General features: G+C 37.7%; 1 protein-coding gene across 5 annotated transcripts in view; it reads left to right on the top strand.

Moving 5' to 3' along the window:
* The window catches only part of Nfat (nuclear factor of activated T cells 3), a 68,460-nt gene that overhangs the window by 30,930 nt on the left and 15,182 nt on the right, over window positions 1-22,348 (top strand). For 2 of the 5 annotated variants that reach the window (XM_076778412.1, XM_076778409.1), the window contains exon 1: window positions 7,265-7,871. The exons of 1 other annotated variant lie outside the window; for it this stretch is intronic. In XM_076778412.1, coding sequence (XP_076634527.1) covers window positions 7,733-7,871 — 139 coding nt within the window. In that variant the 5' untranslated portion in view covers window positions 7,265-7,732. Of the gene's footprint in view, window positions 1-7,263; window positions 7,872-7,907; window positions 8,020-22,348 lie in introns of those variants that run through there. 2 more of the 5 variants (XM_076778414.1, XM_076778410.1) reach the window with 2 other exon arrangements.

Here is a 22,348-nt window from a genome sequence, read left to right as displayed (position 1 = left end):
ATCGAAAGAGCCTTCGTTCCAAAGTCCCAACTCTGTAAGGTAGGCATAATAGGAGTAAATCTTCTACGTTTGCGCAGAACAGAATTCTAAGAGAAGGGAGCCAGTTGTGGCTCCATTGATTACACGAAATCGCTTTAAAATTCCATTTCATAAAATTAAAATTCATTATTTGTTAATGAAATTTGCCCAACTCTCGTTTATAGTATTACACTATGCTATATCTTTCTATTTATACAAACGTCCAAACGCAAAACAATATCGAGTCAGGCATAACCTGCAAACGAATCTGAAATTTGTATTCGTCATTTGTGAACAGAATTTAGTTAGCACAAAGTATTATCGCACTTTATTAATGCATGAATTTGATGTTTTGGTCAAGGGAACAGTAATCATTAGTAATTCAGTCAAACATAACCTACAAACGAATCTGAAATTTGTATTCGTCATTTGTGAAAGAATTTAGTTAGCAGTAAATATTATCGGACTTTATTAATGCATGAATTCGATGTTTTGGTCAAGGGAACAGTAATCGTTTGGAATCCCGTGAAGCATAACCTGCAAACGAATCTCAAATTTGTATTCGACCTTATTAATGCATGAATTTGATGTTTTGGTCAAGAGAACAGTAATCGTTTGGAATCCCGTGAAGCATAACCTGCAAACGAATCTGAAATTTGTATTCGTCATTTGTGAACAGAATTTAGTTAGCACAAAGTATTATCGGACTTTATTAATACATGAATTTGATGTGTTGGTCAAGGGAACAGTAATCGTTTGGAATCCCGTGAAGCATAACCTGCAAACGAATCTGAAATTTGTATTCGTCATTCGTGAACAGAATTTACTTAAGTACGAAAAGTTACAGTTATCATTTAGGCATCGTCGATCCCTAGAGAGTAATAGATTTTATCGAAACATTTTAAGCGGGAATAAGGCTTTCTGTAGTTAAGCGCCGCCTGAGTGGAAAGCGAAGCAAGGTTTAACGCGTTGTGTTCGCTTCGTGCGTTTCGCGTCGAGATTTGCGCGCGTGGGAATGCGGCTTTAATCCCTTAAGCACGGTACAGTCTGGTTGCCAGCCAGTTTTGGTTTCGTCGTTTGTCGTGCTGGATATTGTCGCGCTCGTGACACAGTTCGACGCACGTGAGGTGAGTCAGACGAGTTCGACTATTTCGGCAACGCCACGAGGGGTCCGAGACGCGCCAGCCGAGATGTCGATACGCTCGCGGCCGAGTGTGTATCCGCCTTTAGATTAGCCCGAGGGCGACGATAAGAAAACCGGCTACATCGAGTTCGGAAGCGCTCGCGACGATTGGCGGCTGTTGGAAGAAAAAATTCTACATACACGTGCGCGATTCGTTGGCGCGAGCGGAGTGTGCTGACTCGATTAGGGCGACCTTAATGTCGAGGGTCACGAGTCCCGCGACCGTTACCGCCGTTCAGATGGGCATCGTTTTACATTTGTTTACTCGCTGCTACCAACAATCGTGGCCCGCAACGATCGACCGTATCGGCTCCGTTCCGTTCGCGTTGTGCGTTTCTTCAATTTAAAATAAAAATTTCGGCATGTTTCCGACCAATCTCTTGCGATTTTTGGTCGTCGAGTGGAAAATAGGTTATGTCGTAATGCTAGATATTAATAGGGAAACAAATTTTAATTTGGTTGAGTTTAAACATCCAACGTTACACAAATCGCCATTATTCTTCACGATATCTATTATAATACACGTACAATGAATCGAAAATAAAGAATAACATTCCTTCGATCGCGAAGGGTTTCAACAAATGCAATTCATGTATTATCCCAAATCTTTTTTGGAATCATTTCGAGTCTGCTTGTTCGTCGTGCTCGAGTTCAAATACCAATACGAACAATGATGTGAGCTCAATATTTTTAATACCATTACTACTCTTGGTGTTAATAAGGGAGACGATGATAATGGTATCCCTCCTATTTTCATTCGACACTGGGAGTTTATCATATCTCGACCTCTACATGCTATTTAATAAATTAGTAAGAACTGGTTTTTTCCAATTTGTTCGAAATCCAGTTTAATTATGATTGTTTCAAGATACGACGATAATGTACATGTAAGAAAAGTTATTATTTATAACGAAACCATATATCGGATGTATACAATTGTTATCAAGCAGACTTCATGGAATTTGGTACTTCGATGACTGAAAGTCGATCATAAATTTTCTGAAATCAAATTAGTTAATTTTGATTTTCGTAGAATTCTTCTAGCTTGCCTACATCGAAAGAATTAAAGACGATATATGTAAAAATATTAAAGTAGCATATCTGGCGTTCTGTGAGACACATTTAGAGCCATTACTTTTCATAACTGTTATCAATGACCCTGTTGATAATCTAACCAGTGTTGAACATCTATTTTATGCGAGTGATCTCGAACTATTTCGTAAAGTTAACGACACCGCGGAAGCCGATATGTTCGAAACCAGTCTTGTCCAACAGAAATGATCTCACGGGTCAATTTCTATAATAAAAAAGTTTGCAAGACCGTCATGTATGGTACAAAAAAGAGTCAGGGTAATAAATCAATTCGTGTAGACGTTTTTTCTGTGGTTGATAATTTAAGAGAAATACAAATAATATTTTCTAATAACATATTGGGTTACATAATAAGCCCGTGAGGTTTTCTTCGAACGCGTTTGGTTTTGGCTATTTGGAGCTCTTCGAATGCGTTCCTGAGAGATATTTCCCGATCCTATTCTTACCGTCGTAGTTTGAAGGTTAAATCCAGGTAGAATTTTTTTTTTTCTTGGTCATTCGTCTATCGTAAATGAAATAACACAAAAAAGAGAAATTGATGAAAGTAACCTTTCGATGATCCTGAGTATTGTCTTACGTTCTAATTTCACCTGATAGCATTGTCATTAAACACTATCGCACGTAGAACATAATGCACATAAACAAACAGAAGAAGTTACATTATTCAAACGTTCATTTGATTGTTAAAATCCATTTGCATATTAAGCGAATTGTTTGCTTGTTTCAAATTTATTCAAGCGCGATATGAACGAGCGTACGATTACCTAACCTATAAACGATGCTTTCTCCCTGATAATTTTTCAGATAGCTACTCCTATGTTTCATAGGAGTTTCATATTGAAATATGATTTTGCAGAAATCCAAATGATCTTTGATTGTTATTCATCGACGATAAATTCGACTTCACCCACCATGATTGACTTAGGGGTCAGTGACCACGCTATAAACATATACCAATTACCAGGGTGTCGCTGAAAGGGTTCACAATGTTCGATCAATCCCACCCAGTATTACAGTGATCACGGCTATCGTTAACGCAGGAAATTAAAAAGAATTATAGCTACGAAAATAGACGATATTCTTTTATTTACGAAAATTATAATAAATCATTTTCATCCAAATTGTTAACGCCTACTATGTTGCAAAGTAAAAAATAAAGATAGTTTACGATTTCGTTTATTAAATTAACAATATTTTGTTTGCTGATGACAAATTAAACGTACAACAAAAATTTTATACCACGACACAAATATTTTCGTTACGCTTCAAATAAAATACTTTAAAGAATTTCTCTTAACGCGTGTCGTCTAAAATAAAACGGTCATTTAATATTTAATAAATAAAATAGTACATTTTACCCAGCTCTGATGCCAACTTACAGACACGTGCTCTCCGTCGGTCAAGCAGAGAGATAAGTTCTCATGGCGTAAGAATAGGGATCGAGTTTGGCGTGATTCGCAATTACTGTGACCAGCTCTACCACGCTCGCATATTTCCCCGTTTCGTTTCTTTTATTATTACATCCGCGATAAAAAAACAACTTTATTAATGCTCGGCGAAAATATTCGTTATTAGGTTATTATTACCTAACCTAACGCGAATGTTATACAATTTTCGAAACGTGCAATGCATAAATATCGACGGTTAATTTATGTAAGAGCATTATATTACGCTCTCGCAGCAAGCAGTTTGACGGAGTGGGTGGTACAAGTGTTAGTTAACCTTCGATGCTAATTACTCGAGAAGGAGAACTTGTGGGTTTTTCGTTTTCCTATCGGATTATCAGCGACATGACTCTGAACGATAAAGTTAGAGGACCTTCGACATTATCTCCTTCATTTACAATGTCTAATCGAACGAACTTCTACCTATCGTGTTTCGTGCAGAGGATCTACGTTAAAGTTCAACGCATTATTAATCCATGGTGATCCTACGTTGAGCTGTATCTGGACACCGCGGTATTTCGTTCCCAATTAACCCCATGTCGAGTCTAACTGGACGCTATAATATCTATTCTTTTAATAATATCGCGATTCGATGCATAATTATTTCATTTGTATTCGTACGAATTCAGTGCCTTAGACTGTATATATGCAGATGGAAGGTCGGTCGAGTGCTTGTGAGAGGAACGGTCTCTCTGGCGGCGAGTTCGGGAAGCGATGGACCCCACAAGTGGTTTAAAGTTCGTAATATTCGAGTAAAAAATCAGAAAGTATCGAGGACTTAAGAAATAGTAAGGAAACCATTAAAAAAAAGTGAAATTTACAACTGACTTTTGAGTAAATTGAGTTTTTATTACTAAAATAAGGAAATGTAGGTAGCTAATTTTAATTTCTGTCCCCTTTTACGAGTACCTGTAAAGCGTCGAGACCGTCTATTCCTTCGTTTCGCCATGAATGTTACGTAACGCCATTCTTCCGTTCCGTTCTTTTTCTGTTTAATCTGCACAGCAGAATCGCGCCTGCAATTAAGTAAACAGATAACGCTCCGTTCGTTTTAGTTCATCGTCCTGACCTTGCGTAATTTCAGGAGTTCGATCGGGTGTTCCAGACGACGTAAATGATCGCGCAAATCACGAGATTCTCCCTAGTACCGATGACGTCAACCGGTAACGAGGGCTTGGGTCATTAATGTTCTAATGACGAGATCGACCGTGAGATATTTTCCTTTGATTAGCCCCTTCCACATATTACGAGATAAACGTTCGAGAACGGAATTCCAATAGCTGGTAACTAAGCGTTTTCGATTGATCGTCGCGCGTACAACGTGCATCCCTCACAATTTTCTTCGCTTTCTCTTTTAATTTTAATACGAAACTCTTTCTCAGGATGACGTCATAAACTTGTTTGTCGAAAAATCACATTTTTCACAAGTCAGGGTTTACAACATAACCTGCAATCTTCAACAGCAAACGCTGTAAAATAACGATCTAAACAGAAATACAACTAATTTTTCCAAGTATACCTAATACGTATAAATACAGTATACATTTGTGAAACAATGGTTAGATACGACCAAATGTTCTTATTAACTTCAGTTCAAAAAATTTACAACGATTCTTTCCATGCTCGTCGTTCGTCCAAGAAGTTGTCGAGTCTTTGTATCGCTTTGTCGCCCTCTACAATAGGTATTCAGTCGTCTGTCGAATTCTACCTTCTGTTCGTAGTTTGTTAAATTGCACGCAATCGACCGCAGTTAGAACCTTTTCTGTAAATCATTTTGTCAGGCTTAACAGCGCCCGGAATCAGTGTTCATTGGCGTGGATAGAAGCACGTGCATCGTGGATGCTGTCTCGTTTCAGCTCATCGATGCGTGCGAATAAAAAGTCGATAGGAACGTTGAAACTGCGAGAAAAAGCACGATAGAATAATTCGACGAACACGTGTCGCGGAAACAACGTAAACGTCACGCTTTATCGCCTCGTTGGGATCCTGAAATCATCGGTAGATCTGGCATTTCCGGATATTCTAACCTCAAAAGCAAATTTAATTTTCCTATTGATTGTTGCAAAAAAAAATTTTCCGTACGATACAACGATGGAATCGGATAAGATACTATATTTTACAAATGATTTATACACAAATGGTACTTTTAAAACAACGTGTATGTAAAATGTCTACTTATGCAGTCGTCTGTGTAAAATATTTGGTATTTCAACTCGGTAATTTAGAGATACGAGCAATTAAAGTTGCATACCTCGTAATATACAAAGTGATTTTAGAAACAGAAACAAATTAGTGGAGGAGAAAGTGGAATGCCGCAACGAAACTATATTTTAATGATATAATTTTTCTTTATGAGACGGTTTCAAATGGAACTATTGTAAAATATTACGTAAGAGTGCATAGTTTTTTGTTTTAAATATGGATTCAAATCGTATTTAAATTTTGTGTTTCTTTGCTTCTGAATGGATTTGTTGTTAAATTAATTACGTTCTATGGAAATATTCAGGCGAGTTACTTTCCCGGAAGAAACGAGAAGTAAAAAGCGTGACTGCACTTCTTTTTTTGCAAATAGGTATATATAGTTAGGGATTTTGTACAAAATTAAGAATTTATCTGCGTGACTCACACTTTGTTCTATGAAACAACGTTTATCTAGGTCTGAGTCAATGTTCAGGGATTTTGCTTCTCAATACAGAGAAAACAATCTTTTCCACAAAAGAAAAATTCGCAAGACAAGAAAATTGTTTATAATTCCCAGAATATTAATTTTTTAGTACTGCCTGCCTTGCAAGTTCTGAACCCTTTTTCTTTTTAAATATCCTGTATATCACGTACGAAACAATCTGTTATGCGCTAGTTAAAATTATTAGTATGCAGTTCACGCTTAAGACACACATACATATATGTATGGGCATGCACGAAGCCCATCGGCACGAGCAGCGAGATGCTCGTTTTTTTAGGTTATAGAACGAAAGATGGACGAAATTATCATCTCCTATTAAAATCCCATAAAATCTAATCTTGATGAACACGACGAAACGTGAACCGAAATGGAGCAACTCCGCTTTCTACAAATTTCTTAATTATATCTAAATTCTCTGAATGCTTTCGCGTCGATGATTTTTCGTGGACAAGAAATTCCCCTCGACTTTCGATATTTCGTTGCGAGTCCTGCGTCCTCCTTAGCCCTTTGGCAACCCGTGGAACGATCACGAGCAGCGTGGGTGTTAACCCCGTCACGTTGGAGAGGCAGCCCCGACACGTCCCCCTCCCGGAAAACGAGATCAGAGTTGGCCTGATAAATTCCAACGAGAGATCGTGTGCAACGCCGACAGCACAGTAGCTCGAGATGCGATAGATAGCCCGGTCGGTAATTAGCGGTTGCTGATTGGTCACCTTCCTCCTCGGCATATCCGAGCTAGCTGAGGATGAGGGAGCGTATAAACATGTCGCGTGGGCTCGTGGTGGGGGCTTATTTACTCGCTGTTCAAACCATGCTGGGTTGGCCGATCGTCGACGTAACGACGAACGCCAGTCCGCGACTGACACTCGCTATGATCGTATGGTGTCGCTGCGAACGGTGTCTATATACAGTTTTTCCTCGTCGTTCGCGTATCAACGTCGAACTCGTGTCGCCTGTGCTGACAGTGTTTCCGTCGTTCGCAGTCTCCTCGCGATCGGGCGCCTCCTAGTTGTGCAGATCGTTTTCGTATTTTCGAAATCAATTGCCGGGAACTCGATTCGGTATCGGTGACTCGTCGACGCGAGGAAGCATCGTGTGCCGAAGTTACGAAGTGACACGCGTTTCGATGGCTCGCGAACACGTGGACCGGCCAGTCTGACATGGAACATTGCCCGATGGACTGTCCGGGGCCGTGGAACCAAGTGAAAGCGCGCGGATCGATAGCTGCAATCGTTGAGGATCTTCGATCGGTGCGCGTAACTTGTTGAGAAAAGGAGAGATCTCATCGGGCCAACGGTCCTCAGGGACCTGATGGCACCCGACCTCGAGAAAAGGCGGCAGGAACTCAGGAGAACCAACAGCGGTACATTGGAGCAGGGACACGAACACTTTCAGATGCTCCTGCAGCTCCACTGCGTCGGAAATGCGCTGATCGAGCCCTATCGACACGGTAAACTCAATTTGCCTTTCGCGGTCGATTCTTAGCTGTTCGATGCAGCGAGTCATCGAGTTACGCGGCTGTGCTCCCGCTTGTGCGTTACACGATACTGTCTCACTTCGTGCAATCGAATCGGGACCGCCAGATTTCACGAGCAGAGGTACGAAACGAGACTTTGTTCTCGTAACTAATCGAACACGAACGAGCCGCTGCAACGAGTTTTTAATTACACAGCTGCTGGCAATGCGAGTCGACGATCCGCGCACCTAAGAAACGTAAACAGTGGTGGGGATGGAGTGAGGGTGGGGGGGACGATTCAGTCGCAAGTATCCGTAATACAGATTGTTGCAAGAAGCGAGGCAGTACTGTACGTGGTTCCGTACATTAGTTTCTCGCGTATTAGATTTCATTTTAGCACGGGAATAATGAAATTGAATCGTTCCGGCTACTGTTTACGATCCTTCAGCTCGAGCGGCCGCCAGCTGTGAAATTAAAATCAGCTGACCGAGCTTCAAAGCAATGCCACGCGTCCATCGGCGCGGCAATCGCTAACCCAAATTGAGAACTTTTATATAGTTTAATATTTCGATATTCGATAGCAATAAATCAAGTGATATATGTAGATTCTCCGATTGTTTGAACGATTCTTTCATGTTTAGTTCGCCGCGTTTCTACGTATTTTCGAATTCGTATAACGCGCGCTCGTTTGTTGACTTTTATTGGTCTTAATAGACATCTGCGTATTGTATTATCGCTCGTGGTTGGTAGATTTAAAAGTATTATCTTCGTAAAATTTTACGAGCATAGATCGAGGTACCAGGGATTTACAGTTTGCGTGTAACCGGGATGATTAATTGGCGGAATTAGAAAAATTATGACAAGTTCTGTGGTACAGGTCCTCGATTAAATGATAACAGGTTTCGCGTTTTCATTTTTCGGTTCTCTGTCTTTAATAAATGCGTTTTCTTAGACGATATTCCAGATTGTTTATGTTCTTATCGATGGGAACGATCACGGTTTCTTTTTTATGTTTATCTTAAGATACGATTACATTGTTTCAAATTTACCAAGGATTATTCAAATGTGAAAATTTTATTCGTTTAAAAAGCGTTCCCTTTACTTGGGATCGCATTTTTCTCATATCTAACGATAAAAGAAAAGCTTCCATTATTCTGCATAATATGGATATTTTATTAATAATTTTTTACTGTGTCTCGTTCACAGTTTAAAATAATTGAAGGATGACTCAACCAAGGCAGTTCATTGTTCTGTTAGATAACTACACATTTTAAAATCTGCAACGTACAATACGAATTAGTCATTGCTAATTAAGTCTACAGTATTTGGTTCGTTCTTTGTTAAAGATATTACTGCAATAAATGCGTGGTATTTTTAAACATTTCTATATATACACGTTAAATTAAAAAGATACGCTAACCTAGGACTGTGTGTCTTTACAACTCTGCATCTAATTAATTAATGATAAGATAAATTTTTATAAATTGCAATATGTTCTTTGATTTTTCATGATACTGGTACTAATCAAATTTTATTTTTTCAAAATATTTTTAACTGTAACTGGCACACAATTTTATTTAAATTAACGTACTCTCGAAATCGTTGCAAATTTACAGGTTGCGTGTACTTTTGCGATTTACTGTACATTGGTCCCGTTTGAAAAAGGTTTAACATTTCGGATTACTTTGAACTTCTTCAGAGATACTGATAAATTCATGTACGTTTAGTTCATAAGTTACTTTAAACATTGCAACATCGAAGCAGCCACTACAATTTTGAATAAATATCCATAATTGAACGTCGCCACAAGATTGATAGATGTCATGGGTCAATATCGGTGTAACTATATGTATTATGGTCATTCATAACAAAACAAGTCGTCCCTCGAGAGGTTCAAGACTTTTCAATTTATAATTTTCATTGTCACAAATATTATTAAAAATCTATAACGTTCAATTTTTACAAGCTCGCAGTTTTTCATTTCAAAGTTGTATTAAAAATAAAAAAAAAAATAGCAACAACAGCGGGGGAATTCGAACGTACTATCTCCAGATTCGTAGTCTTAAATTGTGTTAAACAATTCATTTACTACTGCGTACAAAACTTTATATAAAAATATCTCGAAAACGAAGGCCCATTCTGAAGGAACCTTTTAGAATTTTTTGATACTAGACGTGTGCTATAACTTGCACCTACTACCGTTTCGAAAGCGATTTTCACTGTTGGAAACTCCCCTCGCGAGCTTAAAGTTCGCGTCTTGCATACCGATATCAGATATTTGGGCACATCGAGTTCAAAACGAGTCGATTGGGCTCGAATCTTATCTCGTAAACGTTAAATTCAAATCTTACGCCTCGCGAAGCTTACGCGAAGCCAAATCTGAACTCAAAGATTGCTCAACGATTGCGTCACGCGGAGCTCAAAACTTTCGCGAAGTTCGTTGATATCCGAACCCACGTCGAAGCTCAAATTTTACGTCGCACCAATCGAAATCTGGCGTTGCTCACGTTGGGCTCAAAGTTCGCGACTTATCTCGCGAACATCGAGTTCAAAGTTCGAGGCTCGCGCTGCGCGCGTTTAGTTCAAAACTCGAAACTCGCGCGCGTTTGAGCCCGAACTTTACGATCCTCGTACCTTGCGTTCGAAGCCTGGGAATCGAACGACGGAGTTCGAAACTCGATGTCTCTCGCATCGAAGTCAAAGTTCGATGCATCGCTGATCCCCGAGTCTTCGTAAAACTCTTATTAGAGTCCACGTTATTTTCCCGCGTCTATCTCCCGGTCAATATTATTGTTATTAATATCGCGGCGTGTTTTGTTGTCGAACACCCGGGAAATTGATGCATTCGCTTTGAGATAACCTTCGAGGACGCGGCATATACTCTACGTTTCTTTTCTTCTCGTTCTCCACTATCGGTCGCGACGATAAATCACACCCTCAACGCCCTCCCCCTCGCCCCATTTGCCCTTGAAGCGCACTTTTCTGCATTTTATCGTCGTTCCATCGTTCGTGACTCATTTAGTTTTCCCGCGATTTTCTCACTGTCGTAAGTAAAAAAAAACTTTCGCGCGATCGTTTTCAAGGGCAATGTGAAAAAAAGGGAACTCGCTTCGGCGCGTAAATAAATCGCGATTGCTCGACTTCCCTCGGTTCTCGATCGTCCATCTCGCGTATGCGGTGAAAGTATACGCGTCTCCCTGGTCGGTAATACAGTTTCACCCGGATAACTGATCCCCGAAGTCCGATTCATCGACTCCCGATCAATTGTACAGCGAAGGTAACGATTTTGTTCTAGAAATCGATCTAAATATACTGATAAGGAGTGGTACGGAGACGTAATTATCACTTTTCATCGAGTTTTTAGTTAGCGATAGAGTTTCAAATATCAAACGTAATTTAGGTATGTGGTTTCAAGCGAAGTTTCAAACACATTTAATCCTCCCCGAGCAAACTTGATCTAGAGATATTCTATAAAGTGTATTCTTTAAATATTTAAAAAAAATACTACAAAAATTATGTGTGATTGTTTTCGAGATAATTGAAAGTGAATAACAGTGGCTCTGGTATGTCTGCCTATTGCCCACTGTTTCTACTTATGCTAATTTGAAATTGGGCGGCTTCTAAATACTTTCGACCACGATTAAAGTTAATATCGCTGAATGGCAAGAAAAAGCACGCAAGTCTTCGAAAAAAGACTATGACACTGAGGAAGATGCCAGAGAGAGGAAGCATAATTTTTTATATGCGTTTAAAACGCGATAGGTGTTCGATGAAATGAATAAAAAATCGCTGGTGTTGATCGCGCGTTATTTTGATCGATACAAGGTCCACCATGCGTCTGTTAAATATTGGTTAACGTCCGTTAAATATTGATTTGTGGCATTACCATTGAAAATTTTTGATTACGTTAGTTTTAACATACCAACAAAGATCTGTACATTTTACAATCACGCAGTGCCTTGATCTTAAACGTCTCTAGATCTTAAATATAAATTAACGCTTGGTTATAAAATTCTGAATAATAAATATACGCTGGATCGTTTTAATATTATAATTGGATAACAACAGAGCAACGAAAAGACATTTTTTTTAAGAACAAAGAAAATTCTGGTACATTAATATAAGATCGTATAATTAAAATTTTTATACTCACTTAACAAGTAACGGATAAACAGTCATTTATTTTTTATTCGTTATTCCAATTGTTTGTGCATATAACTGACGCGTTTATAACAGATGAGGAATGTTAGTCAACTTCGCCACAGTGTGCGAATTGAGCGAAGCGTGTCGCGGCCGAATTTTGACAAGGACTTCTCGGGGAAAGTTTCTTTGACGTGTGTTTGAATCTCTAGAGCCACAATTTTATGGGAGCATGTATGGTAACACCGAATTGTGTAAGACGTTTGGCAAGTTACTGTGCTTTTTATTGTATTTTACACGCCAAACGAAAGAGGAAGCTACACGTTGCTATTTGATTCTAAAATCCCTTAAAATATTAATGCGCAAATTTAGTAACGAATTCTTTTAACCAATCTATAATTTCAACAGAACTGCTGCTATTTTAAACATTTTTAATTGGATCAAAGCAATCAAATAATTCACCCATTCGTATTTAATTTCCAAAACAAACCCTCCAATGTGTAACCAACATGATACACGTACGTATTACTCTGAATCATAGCTAAGAATTTCAACGACAGTCGTTCGAAAGACACAATTGAATGGTATTCATGTTACTTCGTCTACAGTAATAAACAATCGTCGCTAATGGCCATCTAGGCGCGGTGGACGCGACGTTAAACTTTATAGAAAAGAAAAAAAATATTTTATCCCACTGTTTAATTCGTAAAACGAACGAACACCAAAGGAGGGATAGTAAATTACAGAAAGACGATTTAAAATGCACGTATGCACGTGCTTTCTTGTTTCTTCATTAACACCTCCGCTTCTGCAGTTTGATTAAAACAACACATTTTGGCGGTGACGTCAGCCAAACTTTTTTTTCTTCTTTTTCTTTCTTTTTTTCTTTCTTTTAATGATTAACACACACAGCAGATCGATAATTTATTGGCTGGCTGCACGCGTGACCTTTCGATGTATCGATTGCCTGTCGATACTGTCTGTTCTCGCTCGCACGCAGAAATTATCTGAGTCGAATTACAAAGAGCTGGCTGTAAGGTGACTCGATGTTAAAATTATCACAAATTAACGTGGAACGAAGCGTTTGGTGTCGAGTTCGCTACTGAAAAGCCACTTAGGGGACTGTTCGATAGGTCGGGAGTTGCTATGTCCTGAATTATTTTATCATATTACCGTTTCTCGTATTCTCGTCGATCAGAAAATTACCTTTCATCGTACCATCGTTTGTTCGTAGTCATTCTTTCGTTTTCGTAACCTTAATTCTTTATTTATGTTTCTTGTTGTAACTGCAAAGACATTTTAAACGGTTCATTTTTGTTTCCTCGTTGTTAAAATCCACCAAAAATTGCTACCAATAAGATACACGTTCGTGATGTATTGCTTTACGAGTCTTTGAAGGGAAAGGCAATTCGATATTGTAAAGAGTCGCTATTGCCTCCTCGAGACGTTAAAATATTATCTAAACTAATGGAAATTGTATCGTTGATTAAATAAAAGACATACAGTCGAATTTATTTAGAATAAAAATGCACGAACTCTTCGCTCAAACTAATAAATATAATACATTTTGTCAATTAGATGAGTCGTATTAAAGATAATACTAGGAAAAAGGAAAAATCATATGGGCTACTCTGGCGTTTAGTTGTTATTATCGAATCGTGAATTATAATCAAATATCTGCTTATTTGAAATAATGAAATAAAATATTAATGTCGTCCATGTATTCCAGGAAAGTCTCTGAAATTTCAGATATTCGAAATACAATTAAAAATGCACTTTATTTGATATGACAGGGAACTGGAAGTTATAAGTAGGCTGCGGAAGTTTATGCAAGTATGGTATATCGTAAATATGCAAAGTTCATGCAAAATACATGTGAAGTATATGCATGAAATATGCAATGAATATGCATTTTTCTAGGGATCAGAAAATGTATACAATTCTATTTAATCAGTATATTTGCACGTGTGTTGCACAAGCCATTATATTATCGTAGAAAGTATAATACATATTAAATTTGAAACGCGTTCTAAATTAAAATAAAACAACGACCGTGTTTTCTATACAGGGTGTCCGGTCACCACTGGGAAAAATTCTAATGGGGGATTCTGGAGGCCAAAATAAGACGAAAATCGAGAATACCAATTTGTTGATGGAGGCTTTGTTAAAAAGTTATTAACAATTAAATTCAAAAATTTCTAATCGTTCTGGAAAAATTATTTTCGGTTGCGGGGGTCAATTACAATCATTTTTGGTCATTACACATACCCTCGAAATCCTACCCATTTTCGAGAAAAAAATTGGAGAAGGTGTGAAATTTTTCGAGGGGAAAAAAAATTTTTCAAATCGTTCCAAAAAAATTATTTTCGGTTGCGGGGGTCAATTACAATTATTTTTAGTGAATAGACATACCCCCGAAATCTTGCGCATTTTCGAGAAAAAAATTCAATACGGGCAGAACTTTAAACGTTAATAACTTTTTAACGATGCCTTCATCAACAAATTGGTATTCTTGATTTTCGTCTTATTTTGGCCTCTAGAATCCCACATTAAAATTTTTTCCAGGGATGACCGAACACCCTGTATAATCGAAAGATAACTGTGGTGACGTTAGACGATCAAAATAAGTTTATACGGTGAAAATATTCCCTCTAGATCGCACGATGTTACTGGAGCATATTTAAATTTATTCAAATGGCGGTTTGTATACCGGAAATACCATTGGGTAATTCTTGCAGAATTTGTGAAATTCTTTTAAATGTTTGCGAAATCTTTGTTTCTTTTTAAGATGCTTTCGATTTTGGGAAATACTCGATTATTTCACAATCGTTAGGAACGCGATTTAATGTTTGACATCATAGTTTCAATCTTAACATTAAATTTTAATATAATTTTCTAGTTTTATTTCTACTTTTCCTGTAGGTATGTTTCCAGTTTATCGAGACGAACTTTTCCATATGATAAATCTGAAATAAAACATAGTTGCTTTTAACGAAGTATTTCATCTAACTAATATTGACTCAGGTGGTAAAGGAATGTCCTATAATTCAGTGTTCTTTAATTATTATTTTAAAAATATTAATAATTAGGCATTCTGCATGTTCTAGAACGCAGTAAAAAAAAATTTTCATGGTTTCTGCCATTCTACAATCGATTCCTAATTAATATGAGTTTGAACTACAATAGGATTAAATCAGAATAAATTACAGTGTCATTTAAACTGAACAAAATTAATAAAAGATTCAAAGGCATAGTATAGTAACATTTATTTGTAAATTAACTAATTCGAATTGTAAATGATCGAGAATATTTTCAATATCTGTTGAATGGTACTGAATGTTTGAGAATCGTCTCGAAAACTTGTTTCGTGGTGACTCAACATTCTCTTTAAATATATTTTTCAGCTATATAAAAGTATCTTCCTTTGTCGTACGTATTTATGCAATTTATTATTGGTTAAGGTTCATAAAATTTAATATCTTTTAAAATGTTCGAGCATAAATCTGGATTACTCGATTCAATTATTTTCTATTCACATTCAAACTACCACAAGTGATAATACTTTTTAAGCTTTATTAATTTTATAATTAAAAATATGTCTTCAGTTGTAGTATTTCTTTTTAACATCACCGTTTCGTTTCTGTAACTTTATTTACTTCATTTTTGAAATGACATTAATTCAAGTATTATTTCAAACAACGTATTTTCTTACTTCACTTTCGAAAAGTAATTATGCTATCTGATTTCATGAAATAACTTTGAAAATAATATTCCAGTAGTTGACGAAATAACAAGATACTCTTGAAAATAATGCAGGTGTACCAAACCTGCAATGTTTCAAAACATTTTAGTCGAGGCTATGAATCTTTGCATAATTGAAATAGCGAAATAATAACAATTCAATACAATATAATGAATCACAACTATGCACGATTTGTTGTTAGTCTTATTATCTTTCTACGTAGAAATACATTTTTTGATAAGGACATAAATATTGGTTCGTTATGTAAACGATAACACTGTTAATTCAAGGCTTATTTAAAATACATGTTAGTTGAGAGTATTTAAAATATCTGTTGCTTTAAAGTTTATTTGATTAAATAGGACTTTCAAATATCGAAGTACTTTTGTGAAAGTATGCGAAGCAACTTCATTATTTGTACGTAGTCTTGTTTTTGAAACAATTTTCGAGTCGTTTGAAATTGTCATGGGAGGATGCCTCGAAAGATTTTCTACGACAAAGATGTTTGTACGCGGTTAGAGCATTTTTTTTATCTATCCTTAAATAAGCTTAAGTGAACGAAGACGACGTAATGGGTTGAACAATATCAAGAATGCAATTGTGCAGCGGCGACCGTGAAGCCGTTCCTGGAAGTGTTTGAAAATCGACCTTTTTTTTTCGTGTTAATAACGATGCAGCCTAAGGGAAACGGTGTGAAGTTTTTACTAGTTAATATCGAAAATGAATTCGCTCGAATCGAACGTTTCCTGGATCCTCTTCATCGGTTAAACGCTTCCGGGAATCTAGGTGAGCCTCCGTTTTACCGAAGAAACCGAGCATGATGCATCGTTACTGATGGGATTCGCGCCCATTACTTGCATTCTTTGCAGAATTGTCTGGAATTATGACGCTGTCTGAGAAAATATACTACGCATTTTGTATCTTAACTAGCCACCGTCTACAAGATTATACGATCATACTGAAACGTTTCGAGAGATTAGTAGCCTCTGGAACTATAGAAATTTGCGTTAAGAGCATACAATTTATGCCTCGCGTTGCGTTTAAATATAATTCAACAAGAAACCAAGTCTATTTATATTTCGTTTAAATTTCTAAAATTCTCTTTATCGAAAGTGAAAGCAGTTAACCGACTGCCACCAACTACGATTCAAAACGCAGGACCGAAGAAATTGCCAAATAAAACTCATGATAGATATTTAGAGAATCTAATTCTCTAATCGAGCACATTTTAACTGGAAACTCCTCCAAGTGGATGTTCGTAGAAAATTCGAAAATTAAATGTGCATTCTTTTTAGTAATGTTCAATCGTTGCCACAGTAGCGTGATCGAGTTTCAAGAATCATTTAAGAACCACTGCCCTTGGCATTTCCGTGGAAAATCTTTACACACTATGCGTCTAATAAAATTCCTTGTGCTCGTTCCATTTAATCAACGTTATTTTATCTGTTTCGTTTGGTAGCAATTAATAAAAACTATTGCTTTTACTTTCGATATCTCGTTCATTTAGTATTATATTATGTGAGGTCGCTTCCCGTTTCTCTCGCAAGCACTCCATCACCTTCCATCTCTTCAACAGGACCCCCAAAATTACTTTAAAAACGTTTTACCCTACTCTCCCCTACATATTAGATACGTCAAATTCCCTCACTCATCGTTTAATTTAACAAAACAAAATAATCTGAAATCCAATTGCTTTTCTGGCGACTATAGCTCGAATTTTGAATTTTCCGCGCGCGCCTTATTCGAATCACGTTCGTAGATTCGTACAGTTGCTCGCGATTGGATACGTAAAACGTTCTTTTTCGATATATTTCGAGTCTTTTCCACACGTGTCGTCCCTTTCGATAAAATCTCGCTGCACGAGTTGTCCACGCGCACGTGTTCGACATGTGCTTCGACGTGCTCGCGCGAAAACGTAGTCGAGTAATGTATGCAGCCTCGCTCGTATGCTCGACTAACAGTACAGTTGATTCAACTGGCGACGCGACGGGAATCCAATTAAAATAGAGAGCTGGCCTTTCCAGCAAATGGCAATAGTCGACAGGTTGAATTAAAATGCGAGACTCTGCTCTTCGGTTCCATTCACGCGGAAGCATCCGAGCAAAGAGGACGCGTGCTTGTAAATCCGCGAAATTAGGGAAAGTTCGTTCAATTTCTGGAATGATTCGTCGACCATACGTTGCACGGTGGATCACCGTTTCTCTACAGTGTCCTCCAAAATACGGAAAAAGAAAATTTTTCATACATCAAACATCCAGTCGTTTCGCGCCAAATTTCTTCTCGAAGCTTGGATATCGATGAAATTTAGACACGTTATATTCTTTATTTTTTAATTTCAAAATTGTCTCACGTTAATAAATACGAAACCATTTAATCCGAATATTTTTTAACAGTTTGAAAATATATTTAGAAGATAATAATTCTACTCGAGAGGTTTGATAAAAGTTTTCGTTTATTGGAAATACTAAATTAAACGTTTGGTAAAGGTATTTATTCTTTTATTGATTTATCGAATATACCATACACAATATTCGTGCAAAGTATACGTTTAATTAAAAAAAGCGAAGTGAACGTAAAATGTAACATTTCGTAATATTAGTTTAATATTTCTTCTTTCGGTCGAATTCTTGTTTGCATCGTAACAACGTGTGATATATTTATTCGAATTTTTACATATTTACCACGAAACCAAAGTACTTTGTTCAAGATTATAGATAAAGTATATTTTATGAAAACCACTCCGTCTGTTAACTCTAGCAACAATTTACAATTTGAACATTTCAACCTTGAATATCGTGCAAAATGGCGGCGTTTAGTAATCTCGTGGGACCACTCGATCCAAGAATAACTGGGAACTAAATTGATTAGAACCGAGTCTCTCGATAGTGTACCGTGGACGCTGATAAATATGAAATATACTCGGCGTCTCCGCAGACAACTAATCCTGATAACTAGGTAGTTGCGCGATAAGAGGTTAATATTTATTTACTGAAATGTTAATTCCTCCGTCGCGGTTGTTTTGCGAACACAATATCGAGGAGGTCAAACGTTTTGCATTCAACCCGTTTTGCATCGTTGAAGCGCAACGATTTTACATCGTAACCCTCGAGAAATTCTACAGGGGGGTGAAAATCTTCGTGAAAAATCACGCGTGGTCCCACGGAAGTGAAAAATTAACCCAGAATCACAATATTCGAATATAATGATATTCGACTCGCCCAAAGGTCGGAGGTTATCGTTGTTATCCGATCGTCGCGATATCCGGTTTTCCAGGCGCGTGCAGCGTATTGTGGTCGATCGACGCCTGGATCTTACGCGACGGAAATCAATTATGAAACGAACGTGGCCTCGGCTACACCGCGATTCTCGTGGAAAGTGGAAAATCGAAGACGGTTTCGTAATCTCGCGGCAAACTGGAGCCACGCTTTACATCGATACATTATCGCTGACGTCATTGGCTCTCGATCGGTACGCGAGAAACACGCGTCGTCGAATCGCCGGGCTGGTTCGAAACGCGCGATCTTCGATCGGGATCGAACAGGCTCGAGTTTGTACGACCTGCTCCACTTTTCGCGAACCTCGTTGCTATTCCGTGTTGACACAATTGCGTCTCTGTCGACGAAGATCCCAGAAATTTCTCGATTTCATTTTTTTCATGGTGAAAAGTAACGAGGGAAACGAACTTATTTTTTTTTAAAAGAGTCTCTAACTTTTTTTCTAAATGTGAACTAAATTTGAAATACGTTCTATGCCAAGTTTCAATCCTCTATTTTGTTCGGAAGGGTAGTTCGGATTATCGAATGTGTGTCTATTTTCTGTATTTAATCTATAACTACCCTTCTGAACAAGATAGAGGGTTGAAACTTGGATCCATCGTATGTCAAATTTGGTTCAAGCCTCTGTTTTTTCATCTTTAACCATCGAAATTCATAAATACTTATAAAATGACTCGAAGACTGTACAAGGATTAACCGAGTGTCTTCTATCTAGCAACAAAATGGCTACTCGTGAGCAGCAGAGTTATGCAGATGTCTTATCGATTCTCAGATCGATGTCGTTATCGAGTCTATCGAGTGGTATCGGTACGAGGGTTTATCTGTCGATGGTTTTCAGCGAAGATTTTCTTTCCTTTTCCTCTTCGAGGCCAGGAGACGTGCCCTCGCAGATTTTACGAGCTTATCTCGAATTCTTAAGTAGGCTATCATCGGTATCATTAAGCGCGTAGATGACCGCGTCAGTCGCGCGGTCTCTGTCGCAAGAACGCGTTCTTTGGTGGAGAATGTGAAAAATTTCGGGGTATCGACGATCCGTGGAGGACAGTGTAACGACTGAATGAAACGCGAAGAAGTGGGGCACGTCGAAATAAAAATTTACCAAGTTGTGTAGCCAGTGAAAGTCGAAGGAAAGTGTCGAATAGCGTAAACGGTTTAAAAGGAATAACATATTCCATCGAAAGGCCGATTAAGCGATAGTAGGGTGAAAAGTTCTGATGTTAACGGTACTTATTACGAGACTATCAATAAAGATACTGAAACACGCCTCGTCTACAATAAATTACAGAAAATAATTACGAGAGCGACGAAACTCTGTTTTCTGTTATCTTTCTATTTCTATTTCTGAAAACAATCCTTTAATGCTAAATGATTTCGCTCGGTATTAACTTGCTACGAGTGTAGCAACGCGTAGAAGTAGCACGATCCGTTGTTTGTTCGCGAACAAACTACTGAGTTTTCTGTTTCGCGACGGCGAGAACTTTGTTATCATGTTTTCCTGTTTGATCAGCGAAATTTAGCTACGTCGAACATGGCTTGTACTCGATTAGGCGTCTATCTAGGACCTACTCGTGTCGATTCTTGATTAATCGACGCAAAGATATAAAGAAAACATTCTGGAAGTCGAGTTACGTTGAACATGATTTCTACTCGATTGGGTGTCTACCTAGAACCTCATTGCAAAACTGCAAAACTATTAAGGTAATTTTGTTTATCGAAGAGGAATGAAATTCATTTAAGGACTGTTCCTGCTCACATAAATATTCTTTGAATATTTTTGCGTTACACTTTCAAATAATTAGAAATAGAGATTGGTGCAAATGTTGAGGAAATAATTGAGGTAAATTATATTCAACAAAATGTAGGGGAAAGAAAATTTGATTTCGATTGATTATTTTATTTGTTTCGATCGTTAAAATGTTATATTTGTAGTAACCAGTTCTTCGATTAACAAATAACGAAATGAGCAGTCTTAAAACCCTTCTGTGACAATTTTCGTGCAATAACTTTTCAACGCACAAGTCGGCCGCATTGGATTCGCCATGTTGAATTCTTGAATTTTTCCTGCAGCTTTGTGGGTAATCAGCGGCCTGAGAAACCCCTTATGCATAATATACGCGTACTTGAGCACGTGCCTCTGTTACCCTAACCTTGTCACAAACCTGGTTAGGAATTCACTTAGAACTGCAACTTTCAAGTTAAATAACGCAAAGAAAGAAACTTTTCCCGCGTAAGAATGACCCATTCTCCGATAATCACTGTCTAGGTGGGTGTCTATTTAAGAACTTCCATGCATTATTGGCGCCGAGAAGTGTAAAGTTCGCCTAGAGCTGGAACTCGCGAGTTACGTAACGTACAGGAAAAAAGCTTGTAATTAATAATCACTTTGTTACAATCGTTATTAAGCTAATTACTGTTGAGCTGCGATGCCCATAGTCGACGTCTAGTTAGATGTTTATTTAAGAACGTCCGTGCACTGTATACTTCACGAGTTTAGACTTCGCCTAGAACTATAGTTTCTAGGTCAAAGGCCATCTAAACACTAAATCGTTATCTATTCATTATTGTATCATACATTCTACTTCGATATCTTCAACCGCCCGATACTATATCAATCATTCAGACTGCTATCGTTGCATTTCGACACTTGTACCGAGCGTTACAAAATAAGTTCCATCCTCTTAAAATATACACGGTGTGTTAATTTTAGCGTGTTAACGTTGCACTGAATTGGGACTGGTTAGGGCCTAGATAGATAGCTGTCGTTGGGTAACCAGCTCTTATTTTTATATTCCATATTTTATTTCAAAGAGTCCGTTTGCACAAACTTTGTCTTAAAGGCTATTCTCTGATTCACGCTAAATACTATAATGGTTGCAACATTCTTTGATCTTGAAAGCATAATAAACGAACCTTTTCTTTTTATATATACACGTTTGTTTTACTAAAAATATTATTTGAGGACTAGCTAAGTATAATTCGAGTTGGAAAATATAATTGTACCACGAAACCTGCATCGCTGCGTTCGAAAACATTCGGCCACCTTAATTCGTTCCATTTCTAAGAGAAAGTAACCGTCAACAGGTCCAATACCCCTTCTTCGAGTAGGCAAAATGGAACGAATTAACGTGATCGAGTGTACAACTTCCGAGTCTTTTTTTGTTTTCAAATGAAAGCCCTAACAGTGGCATTTCTTATTTACGATAGTTTGATTTTTTCTATTCTTAAATTGTTGCTTTCTCAAGCTTTCACTTTACTGATTCGATGGCTACAGGGAAGAGGGTTAAATACCCCGAAAAAAGTAATCTGTAAAATAC

Source organism: Colletes latitarsis, chromosome 11, assembly GCF_051014445.1.
Source record: "Colletes latitarsis isolate SP2378_abdomen chromosome 11, iyColLati1, whole genome shotgun sequence".
Classification (NCBI taxonomy): Eukaryota; Metazoa; Arthropoda; class Insecta; order Hymenoptera; family Colletidae; genus Colletes; species Colletes latitarsis.
This window is presented reverse-complemented; position numbering and strand designations above follow the sequence as displayed.